This window comes from Nicotiana sylvestris, chromosome 4 (genome assembly GCF_000393655.2).
Source record: "Nicotiana sylvestris chromosome 4, ASM39365v2, whole genome shotgun sequence".
NCBI lineage: Eukaryota > Viridiplantae > Streptophyta > Magnoliopsida > Solanales > Solanaceae > Nicotiana > Nicotiana sylvestris.
Genome location: NC_091060.1, coordinates 111,486,849 through 111,507,792, shown reverse-complemented (window position 1 = coordinate 111,507,792; position 20,944 = coordinate 111,486,849). Strand labels below are relative to the sequence as shown.

The following is a 20,944-nucleotide window of genomic DNA, read 5'->3' as shown; positions in this document are numbered from 1 at the left end:
TCAAATTTCAAATGATGGGGGGGGGGGGAATCCCACCAAAAGAACCCTAGAATCTACCTATAAATACCAAGCCATTTCAGCCATTAGGGACAATCTCGGGGCCGCACCTTTACCCCCACAAAAGGCTGGAGCCGCCCTTCTATCCCTTCTAAGTTAATGCTTCAGCCCCCTCCTTTAACCTGAAGTTCTGGGCCGCCCACTTTCACCCGCAAAGTTGGAAGCTTCAGCTCCCTCTAACCTTTGTTTAGCCGCCATCCCTTCCTCTCGAAATTTCCTTCTTTTTAATCTCTAAGTTCTGTTGGTTTTACCCAAAATAGAAATATTTTTTATTTCTTTGTCCTAGCGATTAACGTTGGTTCGAGGTAGCGAGTCTGAGGTCGGAGTTTGATAGTACACCTTAGATCCCCGCCTCAGTTCGCTGCCCTGCAAGAGGTTTGTATCTTCTTCTCCTTTGCTATAGTTTGGTTCTGATTAGAGCATGTTTGATGCTTGGTGCTTGATTGTTTCAAGAGTTGTTAGTTTCTGTTAAGTTTCCACGTTTTAATACTATAAAGATGGGCGTTCTACTTTTACTTCTCTTTATCCTTAGTTTGATGGAATAATCTTGTGGTTAAAAGTTGATAGGAATACATTTTTAAGAGATTCTTATTGTTGGGGACATGCCTGACCAATATTTAATGAAATGCTCACATGAGAATACCTATTTCCTTTTGCATACTTCTCTGTTAGATGCCATGATTTTAAGAAGGATTTTATCATGAGCTAGTCGCCCTGCAAAGGATTTATTTGCCATTGTGATTTAAGACCTTTTTTCCTAGACAACGTGCTTAAAATTTCAAACAATTTGTTTAAGAATAAGTTTATTTAAATGCACAATGTTAAGTGAAGACTTGATTTACTTTAGTATTAGCTATCCAAAATTCTCTCTTTAGGAAACATAGTTATAGAATTTTTGTACCTATTTCTTTGTGCTGGTTAGTGTTTGGATTTAGAAGTGTCGATGACTTTGTTAAGATAAAATTTATGTCTTGATAAAATATGTCCATGTTACTGTGTGATTATCACTGGAAGTTTATATTTCAGTCATTTGAGAGTTTTTGCTACTAGTCTAAATAGCTGAAAATATTTATCTTTCATATAGTTGTGTGTTTGTCCGATGACAAGAAGTATGGCTGGAATTTCATAAAACAATTTGACACTAGGATGCCTTTATATATTTTAATCTTGATATATTGTTAAGAATCAAGTTCCACTCTCTAATCCTTCTTATCCTTATATATGTTAATTGAACTCTTACGTTATTTTCTAATTATTTATTTCTCTCTTCCTTTACATGTACACTTTGGAGCATAATGGAGTCTTAATGCTAGACTGCCATACCCGCATATGGAGTCTTAATTCGGGACTCGCAAAGATGGAGTCTCATCACCACCAGATAGAGTCAATACACGACATATCATCCTTAGAATGTACTGGATAGCAGAAAAACAAGCGAAATGCTTGGAGGCACCTATGGCGTCCTTCTTTTTGTTTCTATCACTCATTTTATCTTAGTTTTTTTAATTGCCGATTTACGTTTTTTGTGTTTTCTTAATTTTTGAAATTTTATGTTGGAGCCTATTATTAACGTAGAAGAAATAGCTTAGTCTTATTTATTTAGTATTCTCACCCTATTTATGAGTATCGTACTTATTTTATCACTTGGAATATCACTCCTATTTTAAGGACTATTTAAAATAGTAGCTTAATAACATCTTACTATACTAATGTTTTCTTACAAGGTACTTAATTTTGGAGATAGCATCTTAAACCAAGGGACGTTCTTGAAATTCCACTCTTATACTTTCTTTTAACACCTATAAGTTTAGATTTAAAACTTGTTAGAAGCAAATGGCTTCTTTGTAAAACTTGTTTTCGAAAGGTAATTTGGACCGTTTTCCAAAACCGAAAGTCAGATTCTTCTTAATCAATTTTGATAGCTTTCAATCAAATATAATATTCCACTCTTATATATATATATATATAATATCTTTTTTTAACTAATTAACCTAAGTTTGGCCGGTTAACCATTTTTAATAGATCATACAAAGTGCTTAATATCTTCTCTATAAGATTAATTAGAATCCTTACCCATAGTCTTAAAGGTTAAGTAGTCCATAAACAGAGTTAATTTTAAGCATTATTTAGCTAAAATTGGTGTCCTAATTCACCGTTAAAATAATTAGGTGGCGACTCTCTTTAACTAATTAAACCCGTAGAATTACCAATATGTTATACTCTAGTTTGACCCGTGTTAAAATGGGGTATAACAGCTTGGCGACTCTGCTGGGGATACTAGGTTCTAAACCATAACAAACTTAGGTTAATAATAAAAATTAATTTGTGTGTTTTTATTGTCATGATGCTTATTCGAATTGCCTTTATATGATAAACTGTATAGTATGAATTGTTTATTTGTTCTTATTGCTTCATATAAATTGTCATCCCGTTTCATTTCCTCCATTTTTGGAAAACTCACACTATGCACACACCTAGCGGTTACGTGGTTTGCGGCCGTGCACTTTTCAAAAAATACCTTTCAGGGGAAAGTTTATGGGTAAGTCGATCAGCGGTGCAGTCGACAGTCACAGACTTTTCACTCTCAAGTTGTCCGCTTGGGAGAGGACGAGTCTAGAAAAACCCATTCTTAGTCAGCCTAAGATAGAGCTAAACCAAAACTCTTTTAAGAGCATAGATCATTTTAACCTTAGGTGATTTAATACCTGAGGTGTATTAAAACCATTAGTTGACCTCACCTAAATGTCCAAGTAGATTTTCAACCCCAAGTGACACCTTATCACGTATATGTGCATTATTTGAAGGATGAACATGCCAATTATGTGGATCATTTACTTTAAATTAATTAAATCCTAGTTAAAGGAGCATGACTATCTTTTTTTTATAACATGTGTAAAGTTTTCAAATGACATAATCTTGCAGAACAATGAGAAGTTTACATATGACAAAAATATCTTTTATTGTACTTTCTTTTGATATTTTTTACGTAAAAATAAATAAAATGGCTTAAGCAATTCATGTACTTTATTTGATTTTGAAAAATAGAATTACTTAATCAATTTATTATAATTAATTATTATAAATATATTTTATTATACTTTCTTTTGTTCTTTTGATGAAAATACACTCCCTTTTTACAAAAAAAGGAAAGATGTTTAAGCAGTTATACTTTACTATTTATTTGCTTTTCAAAAATAGAATTATTAATTTATAGAAATGAGATGATACATAATGGCATATTTATTTTTCAAATATACGTTAGGCCTACCTCTGGTATAAAGAGGTCTCCCCTACATATTAGGACGCACAATTATTTGTTATAATTTGAAAATTGTAACATGCTTGCTTGCTTATTTGCTTATTTGCTATGTCGCTTACTTGACTTTATTACTTTTACTAACATCATTTGTTGTATTTCAGAAGAGGAAAGTATTGACTATCCAACTTGCTTAAATTTTTATATACTTTATTTGTTCATATATTTTATATTTTATTTCATCTTTTCGAATTAATATTAATAATAATAATCACCAATCGTTCCGCGCTTAGCGCTCTTTAACGGCTCTAGAGCACCGTTTAGGTATTTTCTTAGGCCCAGATTTCTCTTAGGTCCATTCCAATTCTTAGAGTCCAATTAAGATATCCTTTCATTTTTGAAGTAGGACCTTTTGCCCGCAAACTCTCTAACAAGCTCAATTCGTCTTGATATCCCTCGATATTCGTGCATTCGACTAGCCTCAAGGATTTTCTTTAACCAACAAGGTGTATAGTAAGATTTCATTAAAATTGTCATAATCTTTCATAATTAGGTAATATATTTTTCTCATCTAATTTCACGAGTTAAGGTTATTCGCGTTCTTTTCTTAAAAATATAGTTACATATTTTTCAAATATTGCCACTCGTGCCTCACATAATTTTCTACCTTCAATTATTACACATGCCTAAACCTCTATCTCCAATAATATAGAATATAAATAGGTTTTGTCACGGCCCATTTTTCATAATGAGTCATGATGGCGCCCAACACCATTGCTGGGCAAGCCAATGCGGAAACTACCAAACAAGTCCTCATTTTACTTTTACCAAATAATTGCAAAAAAAATTCTTAAAGTAAGATTCGAACGAAGTAATAACCCGTAATGTATCAAAATAATTATACAAATCTCCAAAAATAAAAGTCTACCAATGTGTGTGCCAAGACTTGGTGTCACAAGTTGTGGGTAACTAGTAGAATATACAAAAGAATTAATCTATCTTACTGTCCGAAATAGGATATACAGCAAAAATAAAAAAGGAAGACTTCTTCGGGCGGCTGAACGGTAGGGGAAAGGAAAGCCGCTCACCGTGGAAGTCTCAAAATGCGCTCAGGGATGTACACCAGATTGATAGCCAGATACACCTACCTCAGATCATGTACAATTAAGTACAGAAGTGTAGTATGAGTACATAAACAATATGTACCCAGTAAGTATCCCGTCTAATCTCGAAGAAGTAGAGACGAGAGGTCGACTTGATACTTACTAGGATCAAATAATATAACAAGGTATTTATGCTAAGCACGGAAGTCACCATTAATCAACAGTTTGTAGCAAGAGGTAATAGATCATGTTCTAAATAATTTAGCAGTTAACCAGTTACATTTCACGTAATGGACAGGATAAGTCATGAATAAAATTCCACATAGATATCATGCGCACATTATGCCGAGGTCGACGGCCCGATCCAACAAAAAATAAATTGTGCACTGCCAGAGGGTCGAATCGCTCGAGTCATAGACGCATTTATTTATACCGAGGCGATCGTCCTGATCCACAAATATCAATTTATATCAAGAAAACACACGAAAGTGTATTTATATGCAAATAAATTCATGCAAGGGTCAACAAGTATATATGCTCACTTTTATTCTTTTCCAAGTTTTCTAACATGTCCTAAGTGATCGCATTAACAAGAAAGCATTGAGATATTCACAAATATATCATGATGTGGGTCCTAGAATACCCGGACAATTAACATAATAGTAGCTACGCACGGACTCTCGTCATCTAGTGCGTACGTAGCCCCCGCATTTAGTAGCAACTTACTCAATTATTACAGCTATGGGGACAATTTCCTCTTACAAGGATAGAAATGAGACTCACCTCGCTCCAAAGTGCACTTCCAATACTAAGAACGAGTCCAAGACCTCAATTCGGAGCCGAACGATCCCAAACTAGTTAAATGAAGTAGGAACTAGTCAATATAGACTCACAAGATCGAATTCTAGCTATTTAAGCAATTTCCCAATCCTTAACACAAGTTTTCTTAAAATCCGACCCCGGGCCCACGTGCCCGGATTCCGAAATTTTTCGAAGGAAGTTGTTCTCTATAACCTAAGGATCGATAATATATGATTTTCAATTTATTCCATAGCAACTTTCGTGGTTAAATCTTACTTTTACTAAAACCCAATATTTTTGTTCTAACCCCATGATTTCACCTTAATACTAGTGTTTAATCTACATAAGACATAATTATTAAACTAGAAATAGGTAGAACACACTTATCTCAAGATGCTAGGTGAATATCTTCTCTCAAAAGCATCGTCAATGGAAGAGTGAAAAAGTGATAAAAATGACTTAGAACCCGTATTAAATGAATCTCACTGCTTTAGTGATTTCCGCATCTACGGTCAGGGGGCTGCATCTGTGGAAAATGGACCGCAAATGTGAAACGGGCTAAAAGAGTTGGGACCGCTTCTGTGGTCTTGAGTCCGCATCCCGCTTCTGCGGCTTGGGAGTCGCTTCTGTTGTTCCTGCCCTGGCCTGCCCTGGGCCGCTTCTGTGATGAAAGGACCGCTTCTGCGGTCTCGCACCTGCGGTCCACCAACTGCAGGTGCGGTTATGACAGAAGAAGCAGCTTCACCTCTTCTCAAAAATTCCAACTTCACTTGAGCCTCGTCCGATTGATGCTTGGGGCTCCCGGGCCCCGCCCGAACATACCGACAAGTCTGAAATCATGAGACGGAGCTACTTAAACCTTCGGAACACCCGAAACAATGCTAAATCTAAGAATCACCCCCTAAAACCAATTGAATCAAAGTTATGAACTTCAAGTTCTTAATTTTCCTCTAACGGGCCAAAATGCCCTTAAACTACTCGGATTGACACCAAATTTTACAGGCAAGTCTTAAATGATATTTCGGACCTGTATCGGGCTTCGGAACCAACATACAAGCCCGATAACTATGAATTCAATCATTAATTAGTTTCTTTAAATTCTTAAAACTTCAAATTAACAATTTCTAATAAAAATTCATTACTCAGGCTAGGAACCTCAGAATTCGATTCCAGGCATACGCCCAGGTCCCATATTTTCCTACGGACCCTTCGGGACCGTCAAATCACAAATCCGGGTCCGTTTTCTTAAAGTGTTGACCAAGGCAAACTTAGCTTTTTAAGAAAATCCTAAGGGATCAAATTGGCATATTTCACTCCAAACTCTTCCAAATCCCGAATCAACCATCCCATCAAGTCGTAATTAGCTAAAGCAAGCACGAGGAGTTGTATTTGAGGGAACAGGGTCTAAAAGGCAAAATGACTGGTTGGGTCGTTACATTCTCCATCTCTTAAACAAACGTTCATCCTCGAACGGACATATAAAAGTACCTGAGCTGCTGAATAAATGGGGATATCTGCTCTGTTGTCCTCTTCGGACTCCTAGGTTGACTCCTCGACTGGTTGGCCCCTCTACTAGACCCTCACCGCAAAAATCCTCTTGGACCTCAACTAGCAATCCTGTCTATCAATAATAGTAACTGACTCCTCCTCATAACCCAAACTCTCATCCAGCTGAATAGTACTGAAGTCTAACACATGGGACAAGTCGGCATGATACTTCTGAAGCATCGATACATGAAAAAATGGATGAGTTCCCGCTAAGCTGAGGGGTAAGGCAAGCTCATAGACAACCTCCCCAACTCGTCTCAACACCTCAAAGGGGCCAATAAACCTTGGGCTCAACTTGCCCTTGTTCCCAAACCTCATAATGCCTTTCATTGGAGAGACTTTCAAGAGAACCTTCTCGCCAACCATGAATGACACATCACGCACCTTCTGATCTATGTAACTCTTCTGTCTAGACTGAGCTGTGGGAAGCCTCTCCTGAATCAACCTTACTTTATCCAAGGCATCCTGTACCAAATCAGTACCGTATAACCTAGCCTCGCCAGGCTCGAACCACCCGATAGGAGAACGATAATGACGACCATATAAAGCTTCGTATAGAGCCATCTCAATGCTGGACTAATAGTTGTTGTTATATGCAAACTCCGCCAAGGGCAAGAACTAATCCCACTGCCATCCAAAGTCAATCACACATGCTCAGTCCTCCAAAATCTGAACTGTCCGCCCCAACTGCTCGTCCGTCTGAGGATGGAATGTTGTGCTGAGCTCTATACGGGTCCCCAACTCACACTGAATGGCTCTCCAGAAATGGGAGGTGAACTGAAGGCCTCTATCTGATATAATGGAAACTGGCACACTGTGCAACTGGACTATCTCTTGAATCTAGATCTGAGCATACCTCTCCGCTGTATAAGTAGTCGCCATTGGGATGAAGTGGGACGACTTGGTCAACCTATCAACAATGACCCATACTGAATCAAACTTCCGCAAGGTCCGCGACAATCCAACTACGAAATCCATGGTGATGCGCTCCCACTTCCACTCTGGTATAGGCATCTGCTGAAGTAGGCCACCCGGCCTTTGGTGCTCATACTTGACCTACTGGAAATTCAAACACCTGGCTACATACTCCACTATGTCTTTATTAATCCTCTGCCGCCAATAATGCTGCCTCAAGTCACGGTACATCTTCGTAGCACCCGAATGAATGGAATACCGTGAACTGTGAGCCTCCTCTAGAATCCTCTCCCTCAGACCGTCAACATTAGGAACACATAAATGACCCTGGAGTCACAAACCACCATCTTCGCCAATAGCTTGTCACCTCCTTCAAGTACCGTCTCTCTAAGAACCGCCAAATGTGGGTCATCGAACTACAGGCCTTGATCTGCCCCAATAATGAAGATTGAGCAACCACACATGCAAGAACTCGGTTGGGCTTTGAAATGTCCAGCCTCACAAGTCTGTTAGCCAAGGACTGAATGTCCAAAGCTAGTGGCGTCTCTGCTGCTAGAATAAATGCCAGGCTACCCATAATCTCCGCCTTTCTGCTCAAGGCATCCGCGACCACTTTCGCTTTTCCCGGATGATAAAGAATGGCGATGTCATAATCCTTCAGTAACTCAAGCAAACTGCGCTGCCTCAAATTAAGATCCCTCTGCTTGAATATATGCTGCAAGCTGTAATGATCAGTATAAACCTCACATGACACCCCATACAGATAATGCCACCATATATTAAGGACATGAACAATCGCGACCAACTCTAGATCGTGCACAGGATAATTCTTCTCATGAACCTTCAACTGACGCGAAGCATATGCAATAACTCGTCCCTCATGCATCAATACACATCCCAAGCCAACGCATGAAGCATCGCAATATACCGTATACATCCCCGAGCTGAAAGGCAATACAAGAACTGGTGTTGTAGTCAAAGTTGTCTTGAGTTTCTGAAAGCTCTCCTCATAATCATTAGACCAATGGAAAGGAGCACCCTTCTGGGTCAATCTAGTCAAAGGTGATGCAATAGATGAAAAGCCCTGCACGAATCATCTGTAGTAACCTGCTAACCCCAGGAAACTCCTGATCTCGGTCACTGAGGTAGGGCCTGGCCAACTCTGAACTGCCTCGATCTTCTTGGGATCCACCTTAATACCCTCTCCTGACATAACATGCCCCAAGAATGCCACTGACTCTAGCCAAAACTCACACTTGGAGAACTTAGCATATAGCTTCTACTATCGCAAGGTCCAAAGCACTACTCTCAAATGCTGCTCGTGCTCCCCCAAGCTACGGGAGTATACCAAGATGTCGTAAATCAAGACGATGACTAATAAATCAATATAAGGACTAAACACCATGTTCATCAAGTCCATAAATGCTGCTGGGGCATTAGTCAAGCCAAAGGACATCACCAAAAACTCATAATGGCCATATCTAGTCCGAAATGCAGTCTTTGGAACATCCGAGTCCTGAATCTTTAGTTGATGGTACCCTGACCTCAAGTCTATATTAGAGAACACCCTTGCACCCTGCAACTGGTCAAACAAATCATCAATACGAGGCAACGGATACTTGTTCTTGATGGTGACTTTGTTCAACTGGGGGTTATCAATGCACATCCGCATAGTCTCATCCTTTTTCTTCATAAATAGCACTGGTGCACCCCAAGGTGATACATTGGGCCTAACAAACCCCTTCACCAACAACTCCTCAAGCTTCTACTTCAACTCCTTCAACTCTTTAGGAGCCATACGGTACGGAGGAATAGATATAGGCTGGCTGCCTGGAGTCAAATCAATATAGAAATCAATATCACGATCCGGTGGCATGCCAGGAAGATTAGAAGGAAACACATCGTCGAACTCTTGAACTACGAGAACTAAATCGATAGTCGTAGACGCTGCGGTGGTGTCCCGAACATAAGCTAGATAAACCAAATAAGCCAAATAACCCTTCTCTACCATATGCCAAGCCTTCAAGAAAGAAATAACCCGACTAGGGTATTAGCTGTGGAACCCTTCTACTCCAACCTCAGCAACCCTGGCATCACTAGTGAAACAAACTTGGCATGGTAATCTAGGACGACGTGATATGGAGATAACCAATCCATGCCTAGGATGACCTCAAAATCGATCATGTCAAGCAATATGAGATATGATCTAGTCTCAAAACCACAGAATATGACCACACAGGGCCGGTAGACCCGATCCACAACCACAGAATCACCCACAGGAGTGGACACATGAACATGAGTGCCCAAAGTCTCAGTAGAAATAACTAAGAAACAAGCAAATAGAGATGATACATATAAATAAGTAGACCCTGGATCAAATAATACCAAAGCATCTCTACCACAAACGGAAATAATACCTGTGATGACAGCATCTGAGGCCAATGCATCTGGTCTGGCCGGAAGGGCGTAGAATCTGGTTGGAGCGTCGGCTGGCTGGCTTCCACCTGGCTGAGCAGTAGCTGGCTGACCTCTCCCTGCCTAGCCTCCACCTCTAGGACGACCTCTACCCATCTGTCCCTTGCCTCTAGGAGGTTAGGCCACTGGTGCTGGAACCATAGGCTGTTGACCCTGCTGTACTGCCTTGCCCCGAAGCCTGGGGCAGTATCTTATCATGTGACCGGGGTCTCCGCACTCAAAGCAACTATATAGTGCGGTGACCTGCTGCCAGAAGAAGCCTAGATAGTTGGTGGATGTTATGAACTCTCCGGCATAGCACTGAAAGGGGAACCAGAAGATCCATGGGGACCTGAATACCCACTGGAGGAACCATGAATAGCTGGCAGGCGATAAGAACTCTCTAGCATGGCGCTGAAATAGGGGCGCTCTGGAGCACCCCGAGCAGGTGGTGGTGCCGAATACGGGGGCCTGCTGGACTGACCCCTCCCAAACTGACCTCTACCCCTAGTCGGGGCACCTCTGAACTCTCCGGAGTATTTAGCCCTCTTATCTTGCTGCATCTGCTCTCTACCCCTCTGGCGATATCCCTCAATCCTGCAAGCAATCTCTACCACTAGCTGATACTCTATACCCATCTCCACCTCTCAGGCCATGCCAGATCGAATACCAGGGCACAACCCCGCAACAAACCTCCGCACTCTCTCTGCATCTATGGGAAGTATCATGAGTGCATGGCGAGAAAACTCAGAAAACCTTGCCTCATAATCGGTCACAGACATCTGAACCTGCTCAAGATGCTCAAACTGATACTGTAGCTCTTCCCTTTCAGAGGGTGGAATGTACCTATCCAAGAATAACTGTGCGAACTGACCCAAAGTGATGGGAATAGAACCTACTGGCCTGCAAAGAATATAGAACTACCACCATCTATGGGCCCTACGCTCAAGCTGAAAAGTAGTTAAGTTAACTCCATGCGACTCCAATATCCTCATGTTGTGCAGTCTGTCCCTGCACCTATATATGAAGTTCTGGGTATCCTCATGACGCTCACCCCCAAAGACCGGAGGGTGAATCCTAGTCCATCTATCCAATAACTTCTGCGGATCACCATCTGCAGCTGGCCTGGGCTGGGGTGCCACTACAGCAACTGGCTGAGCCCCATCTACGAGTAGTGCACCCGGAGTTTGATACACTGTAGCTGCATGACCAGGATCCTGAGCAGTAGGGGTTTGTGCTCCCCTTCCTGACTATGATGTAACTGGATCTGCTGGAAATAAACCAGCCTAAGTCATAGAATCCATGAATCATAGCATACGGACCATGACCTCCTGGAATCCCGGTGTTGTCATAAAGTCTGTCGGGGCAGGCTCAGCTGCGGGCACCTCACCCTGCTCCTCAACGATAGGATCTCCCACGGGATCTGCTAGTGGTATTACCGGGATAGCTCTAGGATGCCCTCGTCCCCTACCACAGGCCAGTGCCCTCCCCTGCCTGGGTTTGGAACAACAACTGTGTGTGTCCTCACCATCTGTGAGAGAATAGAAGAGGGAATTTAGTATACCAACCATTGCACGATAGAAAATAAATAAAGAGTAGTTTTTCCTAATACCCTATAGCCTCTCAAAGATAAATACAGACGTCTCCGTACCGATTTACAAGACTCTATTAGGTTTGCCCATGACTTGTAAGACCTACGTAAACCTAGTGCTGTGATACCATGTTATCACGACCCATTTTCCATAATAAGTCATGATGGCGCCCAACACCATTACTAGACAAGCCAATGCGGAAACTACCAAACAAGTCCTCATTTTACATTTATCAAAGAATTGCAAAAAAATTACTTAAAGTAAGATTCGAACGAAGCAATAACCCGTAATGTATCAAAATAATTATACAAATCCCCAAAACTAAAAGTCTACCAATGTGTGTGCCATGACCTGGTGTAACAAGTTTTGGGCAACTAGTAGAATATACAAAAGAATTAATCTATCCTACTGTCCGAAACAAGATAGACAACAAAAATAAAACTAAAAAAGACTTCTTCGGGCGGCTGAACGGTAGGGGAAGGGAAAGCAGCTCACCGTGGAAGTCTCAAAATCCTCTCAGGGATGCATACCAGACTGATAGCCAGATACATCTGCCTCAAATCCAGTACAATTAAGTACAGAAGTGTAGTATGAGTACATAAATAATATGTACCCAGTAAGTATCCCGTCTAATCTCGAAGAATTAGAGAAGAGAGGTCGACTTGATACTTACTAGGTGTCGACGCCCCCTTTTTCTATGGGTCAAAATCGGGTATACGACATTGGGAGGACAACTCTATTCCCTTTCGATAATTGGGTTTAGAAGTTGAAGAGTCGCCACCTAATGATTATAGTGCATTAGGAAACTTTAAGAAGGGTTTGAGATGAAGAGACCAGAGATTAGGGTAAGGGCTAGAAATTATCCCGAGAGGAAGGTGTTAGGCAGCCCTCAAGATCCACAAGTGTGGTTCCCGGCCATGCTACAATTGTGACTTTACAAGTAAACAATCAAGGCTCAAATAAGGACTTGCATACAATATTGCAATTAGGTTGAAACTTATGAAAGTAAGTAGAAAGAGAGCAAGGATTTGAAAAGTTTAAACAACTCTAAAGGAAGCGAATAAAGAAAAGGGGTCCTAGGTTTGTGATTAATATGGATCACTTCAATGCAATATCCATCAAACACTTCTCAGAAGAGAGGTCACACGTGATATTAGCGCACCGGTCATCATATCCATATTCTACCCTTCCCACCCCGTTAAGGTATTAAAGCGCGGAATGGTATCGTTACTTATTGCATGCAATTACCCATCCCAATCCTATCAATCTCGGAGCCATTGAGACTACTAATCCTGAAGGGGAGGGAGTTTGGGCTTTTATAGTTTTAAAAGGATAAAATTCTAGGGCGACAAACAAAACACATAAAGCAGATATGGGAAAACACATAACAGTTGAAAGGCTCAAATAAACCTCCTCAAGTCAGAAAAGCATAGAGTTTAGCATGTCTTACATGTACTAATTAGGTCTGAATTAAACTTAAAAAAATGTGTGAGGCAGACTGATTTATTACACACTTCAGATAAGAAATCTGAATCAGACCTGCCTGCTGGTTGGAATTGTCAAAGACTGATGCACTTATGGCTTTTTCCCTAAAGTTTGCCTAGGCATGATATCTAATAATGCAAAGTATACTAATTTTAAGGAAAAGCTTTACTGATTTTAGAAAAAAGGGATCTGTAGATTTTAAGACGGGTTTTAGATTCGAAACGAGGCTGATTCAATTAACTGATCCTATAGGCATGGTTTCTAAGTGTTATTGATCTTAAACAGTTGCAAGAATCCTATAGACATGATATCTAGGCGTTACTGATTTTAAACGTTTATAGAAGTGCAGAAGTCCTATAGGCCTGGTGTCTAAAATACTGATTGTTATTTAAACCTATATACACGTATGCCTAATGATAGATGCATATGCAGAATACAGAAAGTCCTATAGGCATGGTGTCTATATGAAGATGCAGAGTTTAAGAATCGACTTACAGGAAATTGCAGAAAACCCTATAAACATGGTATCTATACGAGAATGCAGAAAATCTTATGGACATGGTATCTATATGAGAATGCAGAGTTTCAATGATTTATAAAATGCAAAACTTTAAAACATAGTAATTCCTATAGGCATGATCTCTAGAGATGCATAATTTTATAAATGATAACCCCTATAGGCATGATATCTAACCCTTGCATGCATAGTTCCCCACCCTTTTCCACTAGCCGACCCTAAATGTTTATTACTAGATTATTACAAACCAGAATTGATAAAAGAAAAATAAAATAAAATTACATCAGAAAACTAAAAGTCCCAACCAAGGAGAGCCTGATTCGTACTTCTGTCTGAAGCATGAAGTAAACCAACTCCAAAGATCATGTTCCAAAGCCTTTCTCTTATTTGGGATGTGTCAAAGTTCCCAAGAGTCTCAAAGGGGCTCCGGGCAATGCTTACACCCCAAATATATTTTAGAATCAAGGACATAGTGCAGTGTGGAAGGGCCAGCCCTCAAATGTCCAAGTTCAGAGGGAACTCAAGGTCCCAAAGCAAGGCTCATAGGAGAGGGACAGAACATAAAATCTAAGAGTAGGTGCAAGTGCAGGGGGGAGTGATAAGCTGGTGGTCATGCCAAGCAACTTGAAGTACTGGCACACCCCTAAACCAACTTGTCATTTCAAGTTGAGGAGTTAGGGCTTATTGTAAGCCAGGCTCAGGCCTGGGCAGCCATTTAAGAGGCTACCAGATCATGAGCCTTAACTCAGCATACATAGTGGGTTAGGGTAGGGGATTCATAACAGAAACAGTAGACAAAGGAAAAGTGGGCAAAGGAAATGATCAGCAATAAAACATACTGACACCCTTTACTTGGGGTTAAAATTCCATTCATGGACAACAACTCATGTTGTCGTGCCCTGAATCCCCATTTACAAACACATAGAGGGTAAAGGTATAAGGATCAAGCATTCACAAGAAAGTAAAGCAAACAGCAGCATATGAACTTGTCAAACTTTGCAGGTAATAGGCATAGATGTAAAGGTTCTAAGTAAACACATTAGGATGATTGCTAGGAACTGAATCAAGACATACCAGTAAAAGAGCAAGAGCAGTATGCAAAGACAAAGTAGTAGTAGTATATTAGCCTTGACTTTCACCCAGCTAATAATAAGCAGGAGCAGAGAACAACAGTAGAGAAGAGAGCAAGAGGGAATGCAAGTTTCGAAAGTAGTAGTAGTGTGTAAGAGTATGCAATTCGAAGTGTGTTGTAAAAAGTATTGAATTGTCCCTCCAAAAGTGCGGAAGGGTAGTCCCTTTTATAGTGCAGAGAAGCAAGTAAGAAAGGTAAGAAAATAGTTTACAATGAATCACATATAATTTCCCTTCAGCTAAGGGATTTGATTTCAAACGGGTAGAGGGTAATTAAGGAAAGAATTTGATCAGAATCTTTTCCAAAGTAGTACAAGAAGGGAAAATACATAGGAACTATTTAAGGAAAGAGTTTGATAGCAACACGGTTTGTGCAAATAAGGAAAGGCAATCAATCAACAGTCAGTAGAATCAGAATTTGAGTTTTGGTATGAATGAACCCAACCAGAAAAGGTGAAGAAAGGTTTAATCAAAGAAAATCAGTAACAATCAATCAAACCCCATTAGAGGATTTCAGAATCAATCAATTAGTAGTTGGCAAAACCCCTTTTGAAGAAAGAATTCCTCATATATAAAGCACACAAACATGTCAAACAAGAAAGAACTGTCATGCTAATTAGAAAGAATCTAGTATAGAAAAGTTCAGAGTTATAAACAAAGAGGCTCAAATTCAGTACATAGACTCAAACTTAGTTTGAGAGAATCCAGGGTTCCATAATAGAACCCTAGTCCGAGCACGAGATTAAATTCGCCAAAAACCCTAAATCCTAGGGTTTTCGACTCAAATCAGATGTAGAGACGAGAATACAAATAACTGAAACAGGCTCAGAGGTCTTTTTCAGAGACTCATGAGAAAACAAACAGGTAAAATAGCAGGTTCGAAACAAACATAGTGAAAAAGCTGATTTGAAGCATAAAGAACATGTTTTAAGAAAAGCTTGGAACTTAAACAAGTTCAGAAGACAAAGAGGTAGTGTAAACTTAAGGAAACAGTAGATGAAACATGTTTAGAAAGAACAAAGTCCAGAAGAAGGCAAATAAGAACTAAGAGCTTAGTAAAAAATACAGTAAAGGAACACATGGGTAAATGAACACATAAGATAAACGTGTGAAAGCATGATATAGAAACTAGTAGAAGAAAGAACGAAGCACAATAGAAGAACATGCAAAATAAGGCAAACATAAAGATACGGGAGAAGAACATGCTTGGTAGAAAAGAGAACATACAAACATAGCATAGACAGATTCACAAAATAAAATAAGAGTCAGAAAACATTTTAAGATTTTTTCAGAAACCCTAAATCGAAGAGAAACAAATTTTGGAAGAAAAGATTGGGGAAAACGTTTCAAAACTCCAGTAGAACATAGATGTAGCATAGATATAAGAAAATAAATAGGGAAAGAACCTCGAATAGCTTAGGGTTTCGGAGAAACCCTAGAAATGAGAAAGGCTTGGAAGAAAGTCTGATCTAAGTCGGATGAGGTCAGAAACAGGCTCAGAAGAACAAGAGCCACCGGACCAAGGTCGGAGATGGCCGGAATCTTCGAATCGGTGAAGGTCTGAGTGAAGACCTTCGAGGTCTGGCCTAGATCCTTTGAGCATCAGGCATGCAAGAGCCGGAGGAGGTGAGTATAGGTCGTCCATGGCCTGAGAGGCCATGGATTCTGGTGGGTCGGAGGTTGAAGATGGGATGAGAGAGGCTAGAGTTTCAGGAACCTTTGAGAGAGTTTGAGAGATAGAGAGATGAGGAGTCTCAAAAGAATGAGACGGGGGGAAGGGGTAGGTGAGGGTATAATTATGGAAAAGGGGATTTAGGCCGTTAATTTGGTTGGGTCTTGGGTTAATTGGGTTGGAGTTAAATTGAGGCTAAAATTGAAATCCGAATGGGCTATAATTGCAATGAAATGAGGCTAAATGTTAAATAGCTAGTTTTTTCTTTTTATTTGATATAAAATAGTTAAAACGATTTTAAAAGCAAATAAAAAGTACTGACCCAATTAATAATATATAAATATCAATTTAAAAATATTGGAACCAATTTTACAATTATAAAATGCTATTAATCTTAAAGTAGGCTATAATTGCAATTATATGCAATTTAGCTTCTAAAATACCATATAAATTTGTAAAAATATACAAAAATTATCTTAACTATATTTTGGTATAAATATGGGAATAAAATAAATTATTCACCAAAAATGATGATTTTGGGAATAATTATGGATTTTGCATTACTAAAATAGACAATAAACTAATTTCAAAAATCTTAAAAATTAGGGAAAAAATACCAAAACTCTTGGGGCATGCTTATATGTGCATGTACATGCTATTTTGAAAGTATTTTGTATAAAAATACATATGGAAAAATTGGGTATCAACAGTTGCCCCTCTTTACCCGGGAAGGATGAAAGAGTTGTCAGGTAAAGATAAGAGGGCCAATTTTGACCGGAAGTGGCAATTTGAAAGGAGTTTTCACCGAGCTCTGGTTCCTGCGCTGCCTACATATCCCTGGTCTCACAGGAATCAGGCCATATGTAGTTCAGGATCCATTGATGTAATATGCCGATGGAGATTTTCGAAAGGAACGAACGTGATGTTTATGTTGCGAAAGGTGGTTGAAATCTAATAGACTGCGGGAACCGTAGCGGGATCGCTCCTGCTGAGATGGCTATTGATAGTCGGTGTACCTGCAAGTGAGCAATACAAACATATATCGTGCATAAACTTAAACGTGATGCAAGTTCTCGTTGGACCATGAATGCTGTCTTTGGACGGGTAGGATGATGTCCTGGGCCACGAAGCATATGATAAAGGATTCGCAGGCTATGAAATGACGTTCTCGGGCTATGAGAATGATGCCTCTGAACTATGATGCCTTTGAATAATGATATGCAAAAGATAAAATGGGGTCCTCAGGCCAGGCATGGCGTTCTCAGGCTATGTAAATGGTGCCTCTGAACAATGATGCCTTTGGACAATTTGGTGATCTTTCAGCCCATGAAATGCAGAAGGTGGCAATCTTTCAGCCCATGAAATGTAGGATTTGGTGATATTTCAACTGATGCAAGACGTAAATAAAAGGTGGCGATATTTCAGTCATGTGAGAAAGATAAGGTGGCGATCTTTCAGCCGATGTAGGATGGAGATAGAGCTTAGTCTCGGAAGGCAGAAAGGTAGCCTTATGCAAAATGCAGAAAAATGCCGGATGGAGACAATGCTTAGTCTCAGAAGGCAGAAAGGTAGCCTTATGCAAAATGCAAATAGAGATAGAGATTAGTCTCGAAAGGCAGAAAGGTAGCCTTATGCAATGCAGAGAAATACAGATGGAATTAGAGCTTAACCTCGGAAGGCAGAAAGGTAGCCTTATGCAGAATACAGATGGAGGTAGAGCTTAACCTCGGAAGGCAGAAAGGTAGCCTTATGCAATGCAATAATGTAAAAGGATGATTAGTAGTAAGATCTCTTAGCTGATTACGACAATATGACTGCTGGGGAAATTGTATACGGATAGCAATTGCGGATAAGTGATGATTCTGAGAAGTTGTATTCTTGAGAGTGCATAAATATACCTAATGATATTGCGAATTGAGTGTCTGCATCCAAAGAAAACTCATGAGTTCTATAAGGGGAAAGGTTAATTCATTTTCCCCTGGCTCTTGACGTTGTGTGTTATTGGGGTAGCGTCGCTAAACAACGGCAATTCGGATAATAGTTATACATGCTATAGTAAATATATAATCAAAAATATTTTTTTAGATGAACCAACGACTGCGACGTGGTTCAAGACATTGCAACCTCTTTTTCTCCGGAATTTTGAGGGTCCTCCTCAAAATTCTGTCCCAGTTTGCTGAGCGGACATTTTTGATAGCTATGCTGAATGACTAAAAAACATATTTGGAATTTTGAGGGTCATCCTAAAAATTCTGCCCCAGTTTACTGGGCTGGCGCTTCTGGCGATGCATGAACTAAAATTAACTTCGGAATTTTGAGGGTCCTCCTCAAAATGCTACCCCAGTTCCAATAGCAGGGAGAAATGGAATTTTTATTAAATTATGATCGAACCCATAGAGCTGCCTACGTATCCCCTCTTAAACGGGAATCAGGTCAGGCGTAGTTCGAATTACATCATTAAGGGAATCATAAGTGGTTACACATAATATCGTTTCACTACATCTGAATTGATTGGCTTCGGCCAGACTTCTCCATCCATCGCTGCAAGAATAAGGGCTCCTCCAGTTAGAACCCAGTGAACCATGTACGTACCCTGCCAATTGGGAGAGAAATTCCCCTTGGCTTCATCTTGATATGGGAATATTTTCCCAGCTGCCCCGGCGTAAACTTCCTTGGCTTAACCCTTTTTTTGAAGGTTCTGGACATTCTGTTCTGATACAACTGACCGTGGCAAACCGCATTCATCCTTTTCCCATCTATAAGGGCTAACTGCTCGTAGCGACCTTTTACCCATTCTGCATTATCCAACTCTACTTCTTGTATGATCCTTAAGGAGGGAATTTCTACCTCGGCGGGGATGACCGCCTCTGTACCATAAACCAGCATGTAGGGAGTTTCTTTGGTCGATGTGCGGATTGTAGTGCGGTATCCCAATAAGGCGAATGATAACTTCTCATGCCATTGTTTGTGCCTTTCGATAATCTTCCTTAGTATCTTCTTGATATTCTTGTTGGCTGCTTCCACAACTCCATTCATCTGAGGCATGTATGTTGTAGAGTTCTTGTGTTTGATCTTGAAAGTTTCACACATTGCTTTCATCAAGTCGTTGTTGAGATTGGAACCATTATCGGTGATGATTGATTCCGGAACTCCGAATCGACAAACAATGTGGTCACGGAGGAAACCCGACACAACCTTCTTAGTGATCGCCTTGTATGATGTTGCTTCGACCCATTTGGTAAAATAATCGATCGCCACTAAGATGAACCTATGCCCATTTGATGTGGTAGGCTCGATACATCCGATAACATCTATTCCCCAAGCGGCTAATGGCCATGGTGAGCTTGTTGCAGTAAGCTCGTTTGGAGGTGCCTTTATCATATCTGCATGTATCTGATAGCGATGGAATTTGCGAACATACTGGATACAGTCTGTTTCCATAGTCATCCAAAAATACCCTGCTCGTAGTATCTTCTTTGCTAAGACAAAACCATTTATGTGCGGCCTGCAGGTCCCTGCATGCACTTCGTCCAATAGACTGGATGCTTATTTTGCTTTGACACACCTTAGTAAACCCAAATCGGGAGTCCTCCTGTATATGATTCCTCCACTGTGAAAAAGGTTGTTGGATAGCCTACGAAGTGTACGCTTCTGAGTAGCGTTGGCAAGTCCTGGATATTCCCCTATTGTCAAGTACTCCTTGATGTCATGGAACCATGGTTTTCCATCCGCTTCTTCCTCAACGTGGGCACAATAAGCTGGCTGATCATGAATCTTTATTGGGAAGGGGTCAATGAAATTTGTATCTGGATGCTGGATCATGGACGATAAAGTAGCTAATGCATCAGCAAACTCGTTCTGGAATCTGGGGACGTGCTAAAATTCTATCTTTGTGAACCTTTTCCTCAACTCCTGTATATGATGCAAGTAGGGAAGTATCTAAGAGTTCTTGGTTGTCCACTCTCCTCAAACCTGATGTATGAGCAAGTCTGAATCCCCGATCACTAGCAAATCCTGAACGTTCATGTCAATGGCCATTTTGAGTCCCAAGATGCAGGCTTCATATTCGGCCATATTATTGGTGCAAGGGAACCTGAGCTTGGCGGATATCGGGTAGTGCTGGCCGGTTTCTGATACTAGGACTCCTCCTATGCCAACTCTTTTGAAATTTGCAGCTCCGTCGAAAAACAACCTCCAACCATCATAGGATTCTGTAATATCTTCTCCTATGAAAGATACCTCTTCATCGGGAAAATACGTTTTTAGGGGCTCGTATTCTCCGTCCACGGGATTCTCGGCGAGATGGTCCGCCAAATCTTGCCCTTTGATTGCTTTCTGGGTCACGTAAACAATGTCGAATTCACTTAGCAGGATCTGCCACTTGGCGAGCTTGCCAGTGGGCATGGGCTTCTG

At 40.4% G+C, this 20,944-nt stretch overlaps 1 protein-coding gene across 1 annotated transcript; it reads right to left on the bottom strand.

The window, feature by feature from the left end:
- Positions 1–6,825: 6,825 nt before the first annotated feature.
- LOC138890007 (uncharacterized) lies at positions 6,826–7,329 on the bottom strand. Its single transcript, XM_070173357.1, has 2 exons — positions 7,079–7,329; positions 6,826–6,979 (listed from the first exon to the last, which is right to left on the bottom strand). Exons 1-2 carry the CDS (start codon positions 7,327–7,329, stop codon positions 6,826–6,828), a joined length of 405 nt encoding a protein of 134 aa, XP_070029458.1.
- Between the last annotated feature and the right edge of the window lie 13,615 nt (positions 7,330–20,944).